This window comes from Platalea leucorodia, assembly GCF_965183815.1.
Source record: "Platalea leucorodia genome assembly, chromosome: 1".
Taxonomy (NCBI): Eukaryota; Metazoa; Chordata; class Aves; order Pelecaniformes; family Threskiornithidae; genus Platalea; species Platalea leucorodia.
In genome coordinates, this window is record NC_138823.1 from 157,958,133 (window position 1) to 157,981,061 (window position 22,929).

The window sequence follows — 22,929 nt, forward strand, 5'->3', positions numbered from 1 at the left end:
AGAGAGGTGGCTTTTGTGCTCCAGTGGTGCTGTGTGCTCTAAAAGAAATTATTGAAGCTTCTTTAACTCAGAATACCAAGACAGATGAAGTGGCAAATCTTTTCTGTGCTGTACAGACTGTCTTCCAGAAAGTTCTAGAATGCGTGGCACGTACACTCAAGAAACAGCAGGAAGAAGGGATTCAGGTATCATATTACACTTGAAATTGCTACCTAATGTGTAGATGAATCCATACTTTTTATGCAAATGTGTTAGACACTTTGAGGTTATTTGAGTTGACATCTGATTAAATTTTCAGTTAAATTTTCTAATTTTCCTCATTAACAATGGGGTTTTTTTATCCATTGTTGATCTCAGCATGACAGAAAAGCGAGTAAATTGGTGAGCAATGCATTCTGTTACCAATGATCCTGAACTACCCTAGTACTCACAGGTTATTAATCTTATCTGCAATTACATTAACTTTCTCAATCCAGAGCAAAGAATTCAATTATATATATTATGATCTTGGGAGGGAGGAGAAATTGTCATTATTTTATTTATTTTTTTCAGCTTGAAGTATATCAGCTTCGAAATATGTACAATGTCCTAAAGTTCTTCAAAATCTCCTGTTTTCACAGAAAAGTTAACTTCTTGTATTTTATAGCAGAGACTATCTCCAGATCACTCTGGAAGATGTGATGGTCTGCTTTTCAGGACTTCTGAAAAACATCCAGTTCCTTTTTGTCACAACCATTGTTTTATATGTTTCTCTCATATTTATGAGTCGAATGCCCAAACGTTGCTGATTCCCCCTCTGATCCCAGGTGACCAGAATACCTCAATAGCTTTCAAGGTGCAATCTGCGCTTCTTCACAGAGAAGCTTGCTGACGTATTTCAATGATACTCAAGCAATCTGAAAAAACTGATCTGTTTTCCTTCGGTTTTAGTTGATTCACTCTATTCAAATGCCTCTTGGAGAATTCATACATGCAGTCCAGTGCTGGCATTCATCTTGCCCTGCAGTTCACCAAGGTGTACTCTCTACTCTCCTGGCTGCAATGGTAGCAGAGATAAATTACGTGCTACAGAAGGTAAAGTTTTTTTTTAGTTTCTCTGTTCTTTGTTTAGAGGATTTCCAAATATCTGATCTCAGTTTCTTTGGCAAGTAAAGAAAGAAGCTCTAATACTATAAAGAATATATAGACAGAGATTATTGCATGTGCTAAAAGTCCAAGGAACCATTACTGTCCTTGAAGGAGAAGGGTAACACTCCCAATGCGTGTTCCTAATGCAGGTAGTGTTAGGAGCAAATATGGCTAGTAAGATTGGAAGCTTTGAGAACTAACAAGGAAAAGCAGAGGTTCTTTAGCAGAGGCTGTGCTCTTACTGTGGTTGCTAGATATGTCAGAGCAACAAACGGTTGCCAGAAAGTACCAAGTACAACAGAGCTGCTTCTAAGATTCTGTCTTACAGAAGGAACTGAAACAATACCAGAGATTTACCTGCAAATATTAATGTATCAGCTGAGGGGCTGTGGGATGAGAGCATGCTCTTTACAGGTGCTGCAGAGCATAAGTTTATGGTATTGCATGATATTGCAGACTCACACTCACAGATTATGAATGTTCGTTGCAGTAAGTCATCTGAGCTGGGGTTTTCCCTGCCCCCGGGTTATTGTACTAGTAAATAAAAATTCAGTTCTAACTAAATACTTGCCATGCTATTCAGAACTTGATACCAAAAAGAGCTGACACAGGGAGTCACGAAATCACTGTCACCTAAGTTATTTTTAGAAATTATGTATGCACATTTAAACTTGGAGACACAAAGGATCCTCGTTTCTGTTTAGTAGGCTGTGCCTTTATAAATAGTGGCCAACACTGTAGTTAAATGAACTTTCTATTCAGAACAACCGTGGAGAATATTTGCCTTGGTACAAATACTGTTTATTTGTTTTAGGTTTAGCCTTTCTAATTTAAATTTCATTTGTTTATTTGGACACAACACAATTGGATTAAGCCTATTCAAAGAACATGTGTGAATGTTTCTTCTAATTATTTAAGGATAGGTGTTGGTTAGTGTAGTTATTGAAATACGGGTTTCCTTTGATGTTTTCTGCATACATATATTTCTAGATCTACAACAGTTGTTGACATTTTTCTCTTTTAGGCTTCCAGTGAAAAAGTAACTATACCAAAGACTATTTCAGACCTTCCTCCTCTTTCAAGCAGTTTAATGGCCATAATTATGAAGTCTGTTAATGTTGTCAGGTAAATGTTTCTACATTAATTTGTCCAAGGCTGTTGCTAATGTAGAACAGGTTATATGTTGACAATAAAGTTTTAATTTCTAAGTTCAAATAAATTTTGAGGAACTAGATGCTTACTAGATCTACCTGCACTACTTCATAATCCCTTTCCCTTGATATACTGCTTGTAGGTATTGATTGGGGGGGTTGGTTCCATTTTTTTACTGCTTCTAAGAGTGCTTGTTTACCAGACTGTTCATTTAAATGAGTTCTTTAATCGCACATCTTGGCTTGATTCTTTCATAAGATACTTATAAACATTAATCCCCTCAATATAGAGGTATTTGGATGAGATAAAATATTTACATTATTACAAGCATTAATCCTTTAATTAAACGCCTGCAATGAGGTGAAAAAGGTACTATAGCTGTATTAAAATCACAGCAGTCAAAATAGTTTTGAAGTATCCGAGTCCTAACAGCCCCCAAAAGTAGGGTTATGTCATTATATTTTTTTTTAAGACTTAAACTGGGTTTTTTTATTTGCTATATTTAGAGGGTACCCTGACTATCTTCTAAAATTGTCACAAGTAAATTTCATTATCTTCCTTAGTTTGTTCATATTCAATTTTTATGTACATGACTATACACACCAGAGTTGTTCTGAATGATGAAGGGGCTAATGTGTATTCTTTAGAAGTCCTGTCATTCTCCATGACTTATCACAACTGACTCCTGTTCTTAACTTCCTCATCTGACAGGCATTGAATATCCCTGTCTCTGCTGTCATCAGATTTTTTTTTTTTTTTCTTCTCAATCCTTCTCTAGTTCTAGTTGAACTTGCAGAACAAAGGACTCCAGGGAGTCCAGCAATAGGTTTCCTAATCCAAATCTTGTTCTTCTGTGAGGCACCAGCTGTCCATCAAGGTGCTTTCTTTTAGTGAAGCACTATTATTTTATGCGCCTCTTTTGAAAAGAGATGCAGAAATTCAGTTAATTCCTCTGAAGATTTTTCTTGTAGTGATCAAGGAGAATCTTCTCCATTCTTGACAGAGAAACTGCTAGTTTGGACTAGCTTGTTTCAATGAGTACTTTGATAAACCTATATTTGTCTTCAAGTATTTATCTTTTTGGTGCAAAGAAGATCTAAGTCAGGAGATTATTTACATCTATTTCCACTGGTGCCTCAGGACTGAGACTACTTTTAAGGGTGTTTTCTTTCATTCATCTGTATTGATAGGCCATAATCAGAGTCCAGTAGCAAATCGTTGAATATTACAGGAATTATCATCTTTCCACGCCAATGCGAAAGCCTTTGACCTTACGGAATCTTGTCCGAGCTTCTGTTCTGCGAACACACAATCATCTTGCACCAGGTTCTGCAGCGTCTGTTGTGTTTTCAGTTACTAATTAGTCAATCTCTAGCACTGAATTTTAGTCCCCACACAGTGATAATACTGAGTGACTTGGCACTATCTGACCAATTGTTCCTTTAGTAGGGAACTATCTGTATAGGAACCAATTACTTATCTCTTTTACTTATATATGTTTGTAAATAGCTTATTGTTCTGCACTGTTTCATCTTTGCCTGCAGGCTCACCTGACCCTTGTTGAGAGGGAGGTGAGGAAAGGCCCCTGCAGTGAGTCTGCAGTGAGTCTTAATACAGGTTAATAAAACTACAGTGCCCCTTCATGGAACTAAAGGGTGTTACTGACCTAAACAGTGATAACAAGAAAGTCAAAACTCTGATGGGAATACTGTCAGTAGCAATTTAAGAGCAATATGAAACGGAATAGATACTTGGTCAGATTAGTCCACAATGAAATAATAAAACTAATGCAATGCATGAGTGACTTCATAATACTTATTTCAGAACCTGAAGAGCTTTCATCTTTCTCAGCTCTTTGAAGCAATATTTGAGCTTCTACAAAGCTTATTTACTGAATCACTAGTGGAGGCTGGTTCTTTTCTTAACTTCATTTTGATATCTTAGCACAATAAAAGCCTGAAGAGCAAATAAAGTTGGAACTGGGTATTTATGATGTTCAGTTTTGATAACACATAATAATATTACCAAAGTTATTGTAACATCTACCGCTCTCAGTTTCGCCTTTAGTTCTTCACAGAGCATTTAGTTTTGTCCTCTGAGGAGTATAAGGATTACAGATCTTGTCCATCTCCTGCTTTATCTTTCTTGTTCTTTTAATTTCCTCTGGTTTTGAGAATTGCTTCTGAGTTAAATTTATTATTTTTACCATTAACACTATAATGACTAATTAGTGGTTTCATTCTGTAGTATTACCTTATTCCATACTGCAGTTTAGTCTGGTTGCTAGACCTCTTCCTTGACTCCCTTGTTTCATTTTTCTTAATAAATGTCCCAAAACACGTCTAAAGTTTGCTGGTAATACTATCATCTCTCGCTAAAAGTGAGTCTCTTAAGATACGTATAGGGTTAATATTTATCTCAGACTTTACAATAAACAGTGGTTTTGATTCTGTTAGTCTGTCCATACTTTCAATACCTAAAATGTAGTTTGGAAGTGTTTTGGGGCTATATTTAGTTATATACGTTCTTCACTGTTTGGAAACCCATAATTTTTGAGATATGCATTTTAGACCGAAGTGTTAATTAAACTCCATTTTCTAATCAGGCTACAAGTAGCAATAGTTTTAAGCGCATGAGTAGTTACTAACAAACCATTGGAGTCATATAATGTATTTTTTTGAACTTTAGTAGAAATTGAAGTTAGAAATTTCAATACAAATTACGTGATTTAGATTGCAGTAGAACCAGTATTTTTTTCATGGATTGACTTTCCCAAAATAGCCCACGAACTCTTCATTTCTCTTAACAGCTACTTAGTCAGTGTACAAACTTTTTTATTTTCTTCCCAAGCAATTTCCCACTCTGCTAACTTAGATAGTCTCAGTTCCAGAAGCGGCATGTAGTCTTCATTCACCCAATAACCACTGCTTTGTCCTGCATGGTATCTTTGAAGCTATGGTGGCAGGGTAGCATAATCACAAACTTGTTGTGTTCAGTTCTATTTTGAAAGAAACATGATTTATAATGTATTTTTGCTTTATTTTTTCCTTAGGTCATTTTTAAATGAATTAATGGAATGCATTCTCTCTGAAGAAATTGAAGGGCTTTTTAGTCTAACAGCTACTGTCTGCATTGTGATTATAATTAAAGGTTAGTCAAACCATTTTTGTCCATTTTTTTCTTTCTTTTTTTTTATGTGCTACATTTTGAAAGCTGAGTTCTTACAGAATTCAACAGGCACTTTTCCTCATCCTGTTAAGTTACCATTTTTCTACAGGATTTAAGGTTATATCACTTGTAAATTATGTTGTTAAGCTTTGGACTTTCAATCTTTGTGTAGTGAGTTTAAAAATACAACTGTCTACTAATTCATAGGGTCCCTCTCTATATTCTGATTTGCTGAAATACACAGTAATTCAGCCAGGACAGTGAAAATCTACTTTAATATCTAATCTTTCATTAAACAGTCTTTTATGTTAAAAAAATATTTGATGAAAACATGCAGGGTTTTTTTGATAAATCATTGTTTTTGTGCAACTTTTCAACATAACCTTATTTGAAATAGGTAAGCACAAAACTTCACTTCTAAAGGATATTGCACCTGCCATTCAAAGGAAGCTGATAACATGCAAGGATGCTGCCGCAGAAGAATCTAGCAGCACTGGAAGGTAAATGTGCTGTGGGAAATGAACACTAACCTCTGCTATACCCTTGCTGCAATAACTGGCTGTGTTTTGTACTTGCATAATACAGTTAGAGCATTCTGAATGATTGCAAGGTTTAAAATAGTGGGTAAAAAAATTGTGAGGTATTGAGCCCAGCACAGTATTAAATTTCCTGCCCATACATTTGCTGTGATTGCAATCATCTTTTGTGTTTGGTTTGGCTTTTTGCATTTAATTTGAATGTGTTATGACTTGATCCTGTATATTGCAGGATTCAGTTCTGAAATTCAGTTCTGTTAGCAGCAGGCGTAGAACAAAGCAAGTAGTCTATTTACTATTTCTTATTGCTAGAAGATTTTTATCCCACATTTTGGTATTAGACATATGAATCTATCCCTGTGCAGATGGTGAAAATTTAACTGAGTATAACAATGACTTTAAGACCTTTCCACAGGTGATTTTATTTTCCTGTTTTTTGGGGATTTTGGTGTCATATCTGGTTGACTTTTAGATTATTTGAGATAAGCTTCTTGAAAGTGATTAGCGACATTGTATTTGCAATCATTTATTTCAGACCTGCCCAAGACAGACAATCACGATGGATGCTTTAGTCTTAAGTGTCTCAAACTTGCTTAAGTCTAAAAATTTGTTAAAATTTGATTTCTGCCTAGTTATTGAACTGCCCGTGGAATTAGAAAACATGCAAAGCAGACATTAAAAAGCATAAACATAGAATATGAAGAAAACAGGCTATGGTTACGGACATTCATGAAAAAATACTGAGAAAGTTACCAATGCACCACAGTGGCCTGAACATGCAGCGGCCCTTGCAATCTTTAATTCTTCAGATGATGATCCTTACTATTCAGTTGAACAATGGCTGTAGAGTAGACAGACTTTAAATTAAAAAAACAAAACAAAAAAAAAAACCAAACCCACTTCATTTTACTCAACAGTTTGTTGTGTGGCCCTTCAGACCTAAGCACGCTTCCAGAGCACACTCTTCTGGTGGATCTCTAGCCTGAGGGATGTTGTTCTCTGGCATTGTAATGACCAGACATAGGCCTTTGGCAGCTGTGCCGTCACTGTATTGGTGTCACCGATTTAAAGCCAATACTAAAGCTATGAGATGCTACTGTATGAAAAATAAGATAGTTTATCAAGGAGGCCACATGGGCTATATCCCTTTCCTATGATGCTACTTCAAATCCTTAGAGTTTGCACTTGAGTTGTAGCAAGAAGCTCAACAGCTACACTAAGTGTCCTGGCAGTGGTAGAACTTTGAGGGCTGTACAGTAAATATCCATTTGGAACTGGTCTACGCAGAAGGTAAATTTGATTTTTCCAGGAAAAAAAAAAAAGCCTGATATTCAGGACAATACAATAGAGTAGCTGTGTTGTTGCTAACGAAATATGTGTTCATTCATTTAAATCTGCTATTATATCAGAGCCAAAAAGGTATTATGTAACTCTCTTTAAAGAGATTTATAATCTTAAGAACTAGACCAGAAAGTTTTATGATATATATGAGCCACTTCAGTTATGTACCATCAAAAATGAGATTTATTTTTTTTTAAAAAAAGTGAAAAAATCAAAACCAGTGCCCCCTTCACTTCCATTTCCTGTCTGGCATAAGTAAATAGAAAAGAGAATTTTTGCTGCCAAGACTTTGAGTGGTTTCCACAGAGAGCACTGTCTCATGTAACATAAAACTGATAAAGAACTAAAAAATACCTTATTTAAAAAAAAAAAAAAAATTACTACATAATTGGTACATAATTGGACATCTAAAGCTCAGAGTGACTCTGCTTCCTGAGTAGATTGGGTTTTTTTGTTTTTGTTTTTTTTTTTTTTATTTTTAAGTAGTTGCTTGGCTGTGAACAAATTTCTTTTGGTTGGGACCTAGCTTAGAAACAAAATCAAACAAAAATACACAAAACCCAATTTTTCCCCCCCCCATGAAATCATTTAACATTGGGTTGCCAAGTGTTCTAGTAGAATATTTTTAAAAATAATAATAATGATCTGGAAAAGAAAAGTGAGCGGCAGAGTATCATGATTCAGTTTGCAATTTTAATCAAGACAGTAGAAAAGGCTGAGAAATTAAAGCAAATCTTAACATGATTAAATAAATAGGCACATTAAAATGAATAATTGCTGCCACTTGAGTGCACTACTGACTATAAATTTCAGTAAGAACACAGATAATTGCTTTATGAATCTATATGATAATCTCTGCCCAGTGAACAGGGACAAATCAACCTAGAAGTTGGGGCAGATGAAGAGCATAAGATCCCACACAGTGCTCTAATTTTGTGATTTAAGTGGCGACCTTTGTGCAATACAAAACCAAGAGACAGTTGCAGATAAAATTAAAAGATTAGGAATATGAACATGATGATGGGAAGTATTTTTAACAAGAATCAGAATTGCAAGATGATAACAAAATTCAGAAGCTATCACACAGCTTTGCAGAATTTGGGAGGATTCATATTTGTACAGGTATGTTGGGGATTTTTTCTCTCCAGAAGGGTAAAAGAATTCATGCTGAAAAAAGGTTAGGAGGAAGTTCTTAATGATTAAGTTTTGCTTGACTAAATTAAAGCGTGATTGCACTTTCTCAGATAGACATAACGTTGAACCAGGCTGGGCCTCTCGTGTCTTCTGACATCCCAATTGTAGTGCTCTGGTACTGGTGTGCTCATGTATAACTAAAATGTGATCACATACAGTCTGAAATGTGCCCTGTTGTTTGTAAACTATTTTATCATCCTACTCTACTTACCAAACCCCAAAATTTTAGTAACGGTATTCTGCAAGCTAGATCTCTGATCATGACTTTGAGCACAACCTTATAACACACAGTGCTGCACTGATGCGTGCTAAAATATATTACTGTTTTTTTAATTTGTACTTAATAGTATTATTACTTTTTGCTTCTGAATGCATTATCTCATAATAACTCCTTGAGGGATTATTTTATTTAATACCCAGGTATACCAGGAAATACTGACATTCTTTAATTTCCCAAGAGACTTGGCATTCTGTGCCAGCATCTTAAATTTAGACTTAGAAGTAATCTATTACATATTAGCAAAGAAAGAAAAAAGTAAAAATGCAGTCTGGTGTAGTAATTAAAGTGCTGCCCTTAAACAAGGAATTGTTGCACTGATTCAGAAGCAAAACTTTTCATTGTAATTTAGTCTTCCCTCTTCAGCTGAGTTAGCAGTTTAAGATGGCCCTGTGGGGCTATTATTTTACAAATGCTGTTCAGTGCACTTAAAAATTCTGGACAACATATTGTATATTGAGAGAATTTCCTCAAGAGTAATGGCACACACATTCGTTTAGTTTATAAAATGCAAATATTTATGCCTAGCAAAAAAAATGCGAATAAAGCTGTCAATGCAGTGATTTGGAAGTTAGAGAAAAATGGTCCATGCTCTATAAAAAACCAATGTGCTAGAGAATAATACCTTTGACTTAATATTTTGTATTTACTTTAATTAGCATTTTGATATATGGATATTAGAATTTAAATTTAGCTAATGGCTGTGCTGAAAGGTATTTCTTTAGTATTATCATTTAGCTAGCTTCCCAAACTCTTTATAGCACTCTCATTGCACCTATAAATAATGATTCTGGAATTGTTTTGTAATATAACTTTGTGTATGATTTCTCTGCCACCTATCTAAAAGTTCACTAGAAAGGTACCTGGTAAAACTGACTGAATTTTGTCTGTTTTGGGAGGCATACGGTTACGGAATGACAGCTTGTTCTCCAATGTGCTGCTGGTACATGGGCCAACGTTACAGATCTATAGTTTTGTTAGCCTTAAGCTGTAACAAAATAAAACTTATACAAAGTAGTATTGTGTCTAAAACCACCATACTTAACTAATTATACTAATTTTACAGTACATTATAACACTAGCTTATTTTGACAGCTGAGTTCCATCATGGCTGAAAGGATATAGCACTACAAAGAGGGGCAAGTGACAGACCCATGGCGCTCTGAATTCAGGGAGCCCGAACATCCAGTACGCTGCTATGAAAACGCAGAGCTGCCTCTTGTATTTCAGGTCGTGGTGTCTCACGGTGAATGCCCTAGCTCATCGTGATTAATGACTGACTAACCTTGCTTGTTTGGGGCATCAGTCTAGGACTATAATAATAAAAATATGGAGAAAAAAATGCTTGAGAAATACAGGTGACAGAATCTTTCACAAAAGTAACATGAAGGATAAAGTTTATAGTGGTTAACATTGAAATAATGTTTTGATGGAAGACCAAAGTGCCCATCTGTTACTTTTGAGGATATTTTAGAGCAATGTTAGAAGCAGCTCCTGCTGGAGCTTGTCCAAAGAAGGGCAATGAAGCTGGTGAAGGGTCTGGAGCACAAGTCTTATGGGGAGTGGCTGAGGGAGCTGGGGTTGTTTAGTCTGGAGAAGAGGAGGCTGAGGGGAGACCTTATTGCTCTCTACAACTACCTGAAAGGAGGCTGTAGCGAGGTGGGGGTCGGTCTCTTCTGCCAAGTAACAAGCGATAGGATGAGAGGAGGCGGCCTCAAGCTGTGCCAGGGGAAGTTTAGGTTGGATATTAGGAAAAACTTCTTCACTGAAAGGGTGGTCAGGCACTGGACCAGGCTGCCCAGGGAAGTGGTTGAGTCCCCATCCCTGGAGGTATTTAAAAGAAGGGTAGACGTGGTGCTCGAGGACATGGTTTAGAGGTGGACCTGGCCGTTAGGCTACCAGGTTGGACTCGATGATCTCAGAGGTCCTTTCCAACTTTAATGATTCTATGATTCTAAGTTGCATGAGAATGCAACTATGAAGGCTGGGTGAGTGACTATGTCAGTGAATGCAGGAAAATAAAAAGGGGCTGCTAAATGGAAATTTCAGAGCTGGCCTTTGAGATTGTTTAGGCAGTAATGGGAGACAAAAGAGAGTCAGAAGGGGACTGAGGTGCGTGTGTGTGCAGCTGAAGGAGGCAGCTGCTAATAAGGATAAGAGAGAAAGCTCAGGGTTGGAAAATAATTGCCACAGGTGAGGAGAAAAATTATGAAGACTGAAGAATGAGGGAGAAAGCAAGAAAGTAAAAGAATGAAAAATGGCCTTAGTATGAAATACCGGTGAATGATTTGACTATTTATGTTTGAAAAAGAGTAAAAATGCTGTGAAGAAAGCGAGTGGGTTCTTTAAATAGATGATGAAATACTAGAAAATATGCTTGAATTGACTTAGTAATTTACACTGGCTTGCTGTAGATTACGCTATAGCTGGAGATGATCAGCAGAAATGGAAAAGTTGAAAGAAAAAAAAGCCCAGCTCTTTCAAAATAATTTGTAAAGGCATGTTTAATGCTTCAACTAATATGGAATAACTTGTCAAAGAAATCATGCGGTAGCTATGCTCTGAGAATCAAATAGTCTAGGACTGATTTAGCACTTAGCATATCTAATCCTGTTCTGCATTGTTTTATGCCATTTCAGAATCCTGTATGAATCATCTCTGAAAATTTTGGAGGAATTTTTGAATCCTTGACCACGCAGAAGCTTTTGTCATGAAAATTAAAAGAAGGAAGATGTATTGTTTTTTAAAAAAGACTATCTTGTAAACTTATTAATAGTTAAAGTTTTGTTTTCTGTTATTCTGTACATTTAAAGCAGGCAAAATGTATAAAAGCATGTATAGAAATCATGAAATAGTAAAGATTTTTCAAACATCTGTAAAGAGGTTATTGTGTATAAAAATGTCTTATTTGGGGGGGATGTAAAAATCAGTATATTTGTTTTTATAAAACATTTATAATTCATAATCGTATCTTACATACTTTGAGATGGAGGTAGCATGTAACCTCTGTCCCTGGGCAGAATATAGAGCATATTCCTAGAGCTTATGGAAATTAATTTCATTTTGAGACACGTGAAGGGCAAAATGGTGATTGAGAACCGCCATTGTGAATTCACCAGGGGCAAACTCTGCCTAACCAACTCGATTTCCCTCCCTGTTGTGGAAGAGAGCAGAGAACGTCATCTTTCCTGTCCTTAGCAAAGACTTTTATGCAGGCTTATATAGTATCCTTACAGCCAAGTTGGAGAGAGGTGGACAACAAAGACGCATGCTCTTCTACCCGTGATGGACCAATCCTGTGTACCAGCATAGGCAAGTGCAGAAGGGCGATCTTACTGCTCTCTTCACCTACCTGGAGGAGGATTAAGACGTGCACCCTGAGAAAAGTTGTGAAAAGAATATGCAGCAACAGCAACAACTTGCAGCAAAAGGAATTCTTGTCGGACATAAGAATAAAAAATCTCGTTACAAGACTGAATTGAAACTGGAAATGGAACAGGTTGGTCCGAAAGGCTGTGGAACATCTGACCCTGGAGATGTGCAGAACCTGACTGACAAGGCCCTGACCATCGGGTCATAATTTTGAAGTTAGCCCTGCTTGAGCTGGGGACTGGACCAGCTTTATCTCCTGAGCTTCCTCCCAACTTGAATATTCGTGTGATTCAGTGACAAGTGTACTGGAGGGGAAATGCCCTAGCCATTAAACATATACTTGATTAATACATAAGTTAAATTGCTTTATATTTAGATATTTTTATAAATTAGTACTAATGATGCAGATAATGAAGACATGTAAGCCACTTATTAATTTTCTTAATGCAACCAGATGCTCTCCTAAGACAAGCAATAGAATGCTGATTGCAGAATGTTATTTTGCCTGAACCGAGATAGCTGTAAATTAGATGTCTAAGCTCATGGCGGGGTTTAACCCCAGCCGGCACTGAGCACCACGTAGCCGCTCGCTCGCTCCCTCCACCCCCAGTGGGATGGCGGAAGAATTGTAAGGGTACCAGTGAGATAGCAACTCATGGGTTGAGATAAAAACAGTTTAATACTTAAAAAGAAATAATAATTTTTAAAAATTGTAAGGAAAAGAGAGGGAAAAAAAAGAACAGAGAGAGGAAAGTAAAACCTAAGAAAGACATGTGATGCAAATGAAAACAATGCTGCCCAGCCAGTCCCTGAGGAGCAGCTCCCCCCCCCCCCCAGCTGCTGTTGCTGAGCATGAGGCCACACGGTGTGGGACAGCCCTTTGGGCAGCTGGGGGCAGCTGTGCCGGCTGTGTCCCCTCCCGGCTTCTTGTGCACCCCCAGCCTCCGCGCTGGTGGGGCGGGGTGAGAGGCAGAGAAGGCCTTGGCTCTGTGCAAGCACTGCTCAGCGATAACAAAAACAGCCCTGTGTTATCAACACTGTTTCCAGCACAGCTCCAACGCAGCCCCATACTGGCTCTTGTGAAGTAGTCTACTTAGGAAGAAAATTAGCTCTACCCCAGCCAAAACCAGCCCAGCTCATCACACTGTGGTTTTGTCTGTTTTAGAAGGAGATCTAACAGGAATCCCCAGAAAATGATTCAGCCACAGACTAAAAGTAGCACAGGGTGACCAGCTTAGACCTGGCTCTCTGACACTTGCTTATCTGCCCTCAAGTGAAGTGATTCTCATTCTGTGCCTGTGCAAATGCCTTGCGGAGGTCTCCAACGGCACCGAGTGCCACTGACATGGAAATGAACTAATTTTGCCAAATTAAGCCAGACTCCTCATTCTTGATTACGATTTGTGCGCACTGCTGTACCCCCGTCCATCTAACCGGGCATCTACTGTGCTCTTTTTCTTTCTGCGGCACAAGATTGTGAGATTTTTTTCCTAGTATCTGCTCTGTCAAGTGCCATGAACTACCTTCACCCTGCTTTACATCAGAGTCATACTTGATCTCAGTGCGTAAAACTTCCCTACTGGATAAAAGCCTATTTAGCTGGAATGTTGATATTTAAAAGTGATTGAATTGGTAATAAACAACTGTCTGGCTTTGCAACAGGAAAGCCAGTATGACCATTCCTGAATTCCAGAAGATCTACCTTATCCACACCAGTAGCCTGCGCCAAGCAGACTAATGCTGCCACAGCAGGTATCTGTAGATCTGCCAACTGTTTATCTATCAACATCTTCATAAAAACTGTGTTCTTTGGCCTTCGTTCTTCTACATCTGTTAACAGGCAGGTGTTCCAGTAATGACCTTTTAAATCTTTTGATTATACAAATTACTTAATGAATATGTAAATCACAGTTTCTTTTTTCTGCTTCTCAGTCTTTCAGTATTTGCTCATATTATTAGACTAGAAGAGAGTCCAAATTTACTGCCTTGTTTTTCCTCAGTGTATAATATTGCTTTTTCAGTTTTCACTTTTCATGGAATATTTGTTACAGATGTAATATCCCTGAGCCTGAAAGAAATCAAGGTAATGCCAACATCAGAAATCTGCAGATTTCGTCTGAAGAACTCAGAAGTGATATTGCTAGGAAGGGTAAGAAAATTTAAAGTTAAACCTTTGTCCTGCTGGTGGCTGGTACTCAAGTGGTTCTCAAGAGTGTTGAAATCGTTCTGCGTTAGTCGTGCAGCTGGTGTATAGATTTCAGCTCAGTTTCTCATCCAGCTCTACTAGAACTGCTCTGACTGATGAAAAAACATGGGCTTTCTGCAACATAAATAACGATGTTCTTAGGATTCCCTGAGCCAAGGTCTGTCAGTGCTTTCTCCTTGGGTCTTCGTGGCAAATTTCACAAAAATATGAGAGTTCTAGGTTTTACTTGCTGCGCTTGTTGCAAACCAAGTCTTGCCAAAATGTTAAATCCTTACATTTTCCTTCTGTTTCCAAGATATAAATAAATAGTATGTTCCTTAAGCTGAGTTATCTTTTGGAAACCTGTAAAACAGATTTGTTTCACCTGATTAATTGAAAGTGCTGTTGGAGTGCCACTGGGGGAGAGGGCTTGGTCTGTGGGTTTTGTTACGGCGTAATCTTGGTATTCAGCCAGCCGCACTGTCCTAACTCTATGTCTGGGAACTCCCCGTCGGTTTAAGACTGACCCTTTGAGACCTGTTCAGCTTTTTCCAGAAGTTGAACTTGACTTTGATTAATAAAATTGCTTGCAACATGAACAAGATAACACCACTCGAAGATACTCCTTTGAGCAACTCGCATTGGCAGTCACTGGTAACGTACGACTGCCTGAAGAATAAATTTTCTAGTCACGGTTGTACCTGTAAGTGGTACATGCCTATAGCTCTCCCCTCCACGCATATACATTCAGTATAAATATTACTGAAGAAAGCAATAGCTTTAAACTTTTGGCAGTAATCTTCCATGTTTTAACTATCTTTGTAGGGACTCGGTCCCTTTTTTGATGACCATGTTCATTTGCTTTATTGTCTGGCTGTGAAGCCAAGTGCAGCAGTCTTCCATCTATCACAGCTTCAAATTATGAGCTAAAGAAAAACCAGGAGAAGCTCTCAAGCTTCTTCCTTAGCAAATAAAGGTCTTCAAGTATGGATCCAAGCACACAAACTTTCAGACTTGCCAAGGAAAAGAAAAAATCCGCCTTGCACCTGCTGTTTACTCCCGTGATAGCTGCAACTCACTTTGCATTTAAACTCACATGTGCTGCTGCCGTCAAGTGCTTTGAGGTCTTCTGACTTACAGAAGGAAATCAGAGAGACTAATTTTGATAAAATCTTTCACCTCACTTGATAAACGCTTAGTGAAGAATACTTATGATAATGACTGCAACGTGAAATCACGAGACACGCCAGCTACCTTGTAGTATCATTTGCTGATCTGCTCCAGTGTCTCGTGAACCAAGACCACTGCGCAGAGTCCTGCCGTGCCCGTGCTAGCAGCACCTGCAGCGGTCGCTGCCCGCTTCAGACAGAAGAGCACGGCTCAGTACTTACGTCTTGACAATTCCCTGGTCAAGGACAACTTCCAGGAAAAGCTGCAAAACTTTCCACGGCCAGCCAGCAGTTTTTCGGTTTCATTAAGCCATTGCAAATAGGCACAAATCTTGTGTAATCTACTTCAGATAAAACTTCTCAGCCCTGGGCGCTGTGTAGCTGTGTTGCTGCTTGTCTGAGCATGACCCTAGGCACAGCCCTAGGCTTCAAAAAACTATGTAATTTTAGCTTTAATTTACTCGGCAATCATTGGGATTTTGTCACTGGGTTAGGTTATCCAGCACTGACATGGCCTTAGCCTTCTCTAATACCAGTGGGCCATTTACCTCTGCCCAGTTCCACACCGTGGTTCTAGAAAAGCTGCAGAAATTATATGCGGAAACTTTAGCAGTGGAAATTCACTTTGGTATATCTGTTAGCATTTTTTGAAAACAGTACCGCAGCAGGCGTTCTGTTAGTATTATTTTCTTACTGCTTATGACTCTAGGAAGCAGCAGGTGTTATCAGCCTTTTTCTCCTGTGTCATTTTGTTTTTAACTAGAGGACCACCTTGTTTTCAGCAAAATAACTTGGTCCTCAAACACGACTTTACACTTATTTGTTTCATGGTGTCTATGTTACGTCAGACTTCACATTACTAAATTCTTCCTATCTAAAATTCTAGTCCTTTGATATTGCTGTCAACTTTGTCCCAGTTTCAAATATATGTTCAAATTTCATTAGTTTATGCTTATTTTTTGTACTGTCATTAATGAAAATATTAAATAAGGTGCTGTTCCAAAACATCATTAGTAATTCCTTTTCAGCCTAATCTGTTTCCCTCTTCCGTTCAATTAGTTCCTTACCCATCTCACTATTCCTATAATAATCCTTGTCTTGGTTTAATAATTTTTTAATACGCTGCAGTAACAGATGCTTTGCTGTAAAGCCTTACATTTTAGGTAGGCACATTTTAGCGGTTCTTGCTGGAAAGGTACGGGAATCCTGTGCAGCTGTATGCCTCCATCAAAGGACACAGGACAGAGCCAGCCCAGCCGCCTTTTGCGTTCTTCGCAACGTGTAATCACACCCGCTCCCTGCCTTTTGGGGTCATCATGAAACACTTACCTACACTGTTTGTGCTCGTTCAACTTCCATGTGAATAAAGAATATTGATTTGGCATTTTTTTTCTTTTGTTTCCCGGTGTAACAATCCTTACTTACTAACTGCCTAAAATGGTACCTGAGTACCAGCTTATTAGCAAGAAATGTAGGCTTCGTGCACTGACCTTTCTGAAAGCTTGCCATGATTATTAAAAAAAGGCAAGTATTAGCAACTTTATTTTCTCAGAATAGCGTCTAAAGGAAAAATACAGCATCTGTAAGAGGCTACAAATCCAATTAAACCAATCTAAGAGAGTACTTAAAAAAACCAAACCAAACCAAACCAAAGGTGACCCTAGTTCCGCTCTGGGCTATTTAATGTCAGTGTGACTGAAATTCTCCAACCGCTCCATTGAAGGAAAAGCCCCTTTTTCTGTGGGAGCTCGTTTTACTGATCATAATGGCAGAAGCTGTGTCCTTTTTTACACTGTCCTCTAAGATTGAGCACTCCTAATACACAGTATAAAGAAAAAGATTTTACTCTCACTATTTTCCGAGTTCCACACGAAGAGAAGTGCTAAGGCTTGTCCTTTATTTAAAAGCGGTCCTTTATTAAAAGTGACCATCCTTCATGACAAAAATAGAGTTACCTTTCTCTCATCCTCTGTCCTCAGATTCCCTCTCATGGAGCACTGCTCTTGATCTGCAGGATGGCTGTTTTCATGTGGCTGTCCGCCCACTATGTGTAAAATAATACTTTTTTTACAGCGAAAGCTGTTTCTGTCAAGTGCCTTAGCCACTCACCAGGCTTAGCGGATGAATTTGCCCAGGTACGAGAGCTGCTAGGGGAATGTGCCGTTTGATGACGACAACAGCCTATCTATCGTCTTCTTCATATGTTTCAATCCACACTGGATTCCTGCTGCAATATTCAAACTCCAGGACAGTAGCAAAAATGTCTGAGACTTCTACTGCATGGTGAACTATATACCTGTGACCCAAGAATCTGATTTTTAAATGAAAAGAATTAAAGGTGGAGTAACCAACTTTCAGCGTTTATCAGATACCTTTTTTCTTTTTTACTTTTTCAGATGTCTGCTATTGTCAGAATTTTAAAAGTTAAGGTTATGTTAAGACTGAAAAAGAAGAAACGTAAAACTAGTCCATCTGCAATAAGACTGAGACTTGTTTGATGCGAGAAAATGAGAGAACTTACCAAGGGATCTGATTACAGCCTTCTGATTCCCTGATTTGATCTACACTGGAATCGACAGCAATATTTGCCTCCTGAGCCATCCATCCCAGGTCAGCCAGCCTCTGGGGAGTTCTTATCTTCCCAGTTAAGATCACAGAGCCTCAAACTGCCTGAGCAGCACACGGAGATCAGGGAATCTAGCTTGCAGTTTTTAATTTATCAGTATATCACGATCCATTGATTGAATGCTTAAAAGCAGACTTGTTTCAATGTGATCTAATATTAGAAAGCCCTCTGTGCTGATGAAAGACTCTCCTGTGCAATTAGCACATCTGAACAGGTGTGATGCTTTTGGCTCTGGAAATATATTGACCTTGTGGAAAAAATTATATATGGAAACAGTTTTATCTTTTTGAAATTATGGAGAGGGGGAAGAGGAGAATTCTTTTTTCACAAACCTATTGTGAAGACCATCTTCATCCCTTTAGCTCGCAACCTTCCTGCTGCAGCTCCAGTTTAGGACAGCTCTTCTACCTCTAATTTTATTCAACTGCTAATGAAAGGAAATGCCAGTTACAAGTTTATTTTTGTCTTAGTATTCTTTCTAGCTGTGTTTAATGTAATTCTTGCCAGTAGAATTTTGTACCTTTGCCACTTTTTCAGCGTGATATTCCTTTTTTCATTGGTAATACAGGAGATTTCATGAGAGAATACTAAATACCCATCATAAACCTCAAAGCAGGAACCTTGTTCATCTGTTTTATGAATCATCTGGAGAAATTCCCCTTTCACAAAGTGGAACTTCCACTCCTGTCAGTGGGTTTCTTTCGAGCGCAGTGGGGCCCAGGCCATGCCCAGGCTCTAGGTGGCTCCTAGGGGAGCAGGCAGGGGCCCGTGAGGGAAGGAGCTCCCCTGACAGCCCCAGGTCCGACCGCCCTCCCTCCTCCTCGCTAGGCTGCTTCTGGGTGGCTGCTATTGCTCAGCCACCCTCGTCCCTTCGGTCAGTGGGTGGGACCCCAGCATAGCATCTTTGCGTTCCCTCCGTTCCCTTTTTTTGTTTTTTACAGGTAGGGCCTGCCAACCTCATCATAATTTTCTCACGCTAAAGAGGATAACTATAGGTTAGGATGGCATAAGGAGACAATGAATTTTTAAAGAGCAAGATTTTTGCAATAGTGGCCTGCTTTTTCAAAGTTGGTAGTCGCTCCTTGGCTTTATCAAGAGCACCGCATCCACATCTATTAACACTATTGCATAAGAAAATAATTCTGTTTGACTCAACCCACTTAGTCATATACAGCAGAAGCTCTATTATATAGAGCAGAAAAGTTCATGGAAAATGCTCAGCCTAGGAGGAGGATTCCCTTGAGAAGTCAAGTGGTTTTGTTTGGTCTTTGATGCTCTGTTGGAACACTCTGAACTACAACAGAGAGCAAAGGATGAAGGCTTTTTAAAGTAGTGATTCAGAACAGAAAAAGAGCATCCTGACTCTTCTGTTATTCAACTTTTAATAGTTTCACCAAAACCTATGACCATTCTTAACATAATCTTGTACTTACAGAGACACATAATGTAATTTCAGTATAGTCCAAACAACGTTCCTTTCCCCAGCTGTCACTACCATGAACCTTGCCTACTGTTTTTTTTCCTGGTCACAGCATATCCTCAGTAACCTTCCTTTAAAAGAAACACATCGTAGGCAATGGTCCAAGCAATCTTGCACTCTGAGATATCACAATGCCTTGAGCAAGACTTTCTAATTTTTTTACACTAGAAACTAGGTACTTGATTTCTTTTTTATCTTTTTGCTTTTCAAAAAAACCCATGTCAATAAGCATTAAGCTATAAAACCGAAGTGAAAATGATCTGAGCTCAGTTGTTGTTCCTCCATTCTGAGTTGCTATCAAACATATTGTTCCATTCCAGATTTTCTCCCAGTATATTTCTCAGTGACGCTCCAAGTTTATAGTCATACAACAGCTATCGCAAATATTGGAGCCTCTAGGTCACCACCAGGTTTGCCTCTGTCTGTTACAGTAAAAGACAAGACAACAGTGTTTTCCAGACAGAACAGAGAGGATGAACTTAACCCAAGAGCGTATTATGTCTTCAGCAATACGCAGCCAAGGCGAGAGAGACGTGCTGGAGAGAAAGGTGGAGAGGAGCACAAGAGGCTTCTTGACTGCGCTGTCCCACACCTCCTCACCACCACAGCAACGGGCTGGGAAATGCAAGCATCTGCACTTGGTGCTTTGTGAAACCAGATCCTCCCTTGAATGTAACGCATGAAAGCATGGTTTAAGAATAACACTAGAGCTGGAAAGTCAGGCACTCAAAAGTCAGGAAGTATCAAAATGAAGATGGGCACAGCTTTAACCTCGCCTTTGATTACATGTCAAATGACACGATATCTTTAATTACATTAAGACAAGTTACTTACTCGACACAAACTGTTCCCTGCTCAGTGCTCAGTCTGTATCTGCTCTATGGATGATCCAAAACCCTTGCTGTTGACGACAGCAAATAGTCAGTGCATGTTCTCCACTCGTTGTTCAACATACAGCTCTACACTTAATCTGCTGCATGCTATTCATACCCAGCTCTGAGGACAAAACCATTAACTTCCACAATGGCGTTACTATGGTACTATTCACTGCCGTCCCAGAATTTCACAATGATTCATGTATCTTTCCAACTCCCTGTAGGTTGTCTTATCACCATTTTACAAACGTGCAGTGAGACTAAGATAAACAATTTCTATGAATTTGGGGAACTCTCAGTATGAGATCTCACGTTGTATCGCGCTTGTCGCCTCAAAGCACGTGTCTCCAGCTGTGCTTGTGGGTGCTTGGCACTTGAATCAGACTTCAGGTTCCCAGGTCAGACACAGAAAGTGAGGGACACGTAACCAGAGCTCCCCAGCAGCTTTAATCAACTACAGGCGTGTTCTTTCAGAACGACAACGTGAAGTGATCTCATTCATCCTTTAATTTAGCACAAGGCGAGTGGGTACCTCAGGGGATTAGTTATCAGTTGTAAAATCCATTCACCGAGTACCAAATCTTACAGATTAGCAAAAAATAGAATTTTTAAACCATTTCTGAACTCCTTCCCATTAAAAGCACCTAATTAATGTAAAAATTTGGCTCCCTATTGACATTTCAAATCCATTTTGATCAATGGCAACTACATCTAATTATTCATTACACACCCAGGGGTTTCAACCCCGTTTTCAAAGAAAAAGAACCCATTTGCACAAAACATTTACTAATGTCTAATCATTTAATCTGGATATACCATCTTGGTACGCTCCGACAGTTAAGTTTTTCAGCCATGCTGAGAACTCTAAACACCCAGGAAAATTCAGTAGGAATTCAGGTCGTTTTGATTTTAAAATCTGTCTTCAGTGACTTCGAGATAGGCAAGTCACAGTTCAGCCTCTGTGTTCATCTGAGATGGTGGTGGGCATTAGCAAGAAATCAAGCCTTTCTCAGTTAAAAGGGGCCAACTCTAGCGCACGTCAGTGACCTGTGCTTGTTCTCACAGAGGCCGTCCCTCTCCCAGTGAAGCCCAAATTCCCTTTCATAGCCTGACACGAGATATAAAGATGTCAGGAGTGGCCTCGGAGTTTGGATTCATCAGTTATTGTATTCCCGTCTTGAGACACCGAAGGTCTGCTCTTCACAGCTTCTGAACATCCATACATTGTCACTCGCAGGTTGCTTCACGCCACCTTTTCCTTCCTCCAACCAGTTTTATATCAAACACAGCTTCAGCACCCTGTTTAATGTAGGTATCACCATAAGTGGTTTTTGAACAAGTCAACTAGAATTTTAAATGAATCTCAAAGGAATTTAGGTTCAATCCCGACCTGTAAATGCCCACACTTACAGAAGCTGCTCTCTGCAGCATCCCTAGCAAACCAGCAGAAGAGATTATGGAAATTTTCCTCACAAGCCCAAACTACCATGCACACTGAGGTGGCTGGCCTGGTACCGAGGGTTCCTACAGCCCTACAAGTCAGCTCAAAACACGCTGCCCTAAGCACTTATATACACAGATGTTTAGGTCTTTGGTTAATGTAAGTCACATTTATAGTTTTCAGTTAATGTAAGTTACATCTCCTGCTATTCTCACAGGTAATTTTCTCTAGCTGCACTTCCATCTCTTAGGCCCTGAAGACTCCATTTTAGGCTCCTTTCCAACTGTTCTTTCCAGCAACACATAAAAACCATTATCATTCAGTTACAGCATAGGGAATAAAAGACCAGCTCACAGCTTACCAGTCATAACTAAAATCAACCTACTTTTTTCTCCTTTCCTTTTTTAAACTCTATCAATCAGTCATACAGTTGCACGGTTCTCAAGGATTTTTCCTTCTGGCTCCATATTGAACTCCCGTTCCTCAGTGATGCAGAAATATCTAGAGTAAAATTTTTAGCATGCTCCAGAGTAAAGACATTTTCTAATACAATTTTGGGAACAAGAAGAAAAGCGTTAAAATAGCTGAAATCAACAGTACATTAAAACATTATTCCTAGATACACCTGGATTGCTGTGATATTCATAAAATTAATCCTACCACACTCTTCCATCAAGCAATCTGACGCCTTCTAAACCCTGCAAATATTTATTTTCCTGCTAAACTGAATTCAGTATGAATTAATTTAAAAATCTCATAGGCTCTGCTAGTTTTATAGCTATGAAATAACTAATACTGAAAATCAGTGATTTCTGTATTGGATGCTAAAATCCTTTTGAGTACTTTTACTTATACTATGAAATGTTCAATAATTGAGAAAGAAAGACCGTAACCACTGCTGATACAACCTGGGGCTACACCTTTTTACACCAGTTAAAGATTTCTCCCTTTAGGAGCTCTGTATTCCTTTAACAAACTTAGTCCC

General features: G+C 38.7%; 1 protein-coding gene across 1 annotated transcript in view; it reads left to right on the plus strand.

Annotated features, from left to right (window-relative positions):
* Positions 1-11,487, plus strand: part of NCAPG2 (non-SMC condensin II complex subunit G2) — a gene marked incomplete at its 3' end in the record, with an annotated part of 49,631 nt that extends 38,144 nt beyond the window's left edge. Inside the window, exons 23-28 of the mRNA XM_082330287.1 lie at positions 1-185; positions 931-1,074; positions 2,153-2,253; positions 5,333-5,430; positions 5,846-5,948; positions 11,436-11,487. Of these exons, the coding sequence (XP_082186413.1) occupies positions 1-185; positions 931-1,074; positions 2,153-2,253; positions 5,333-5,430; positions 5,846-5,948; positions 11,436-11,487 (683 nt within the window). The remainder of the gene's footprint in view (positions 186-930; positions 1,075-2,152; positions 2,254-5,332; positions 5,431-5,845; positions 5,949-11,435) is intronic.
* Between the last annotated feature and the right edge of the window lie 11,442 nt (positions 11,488-22,929).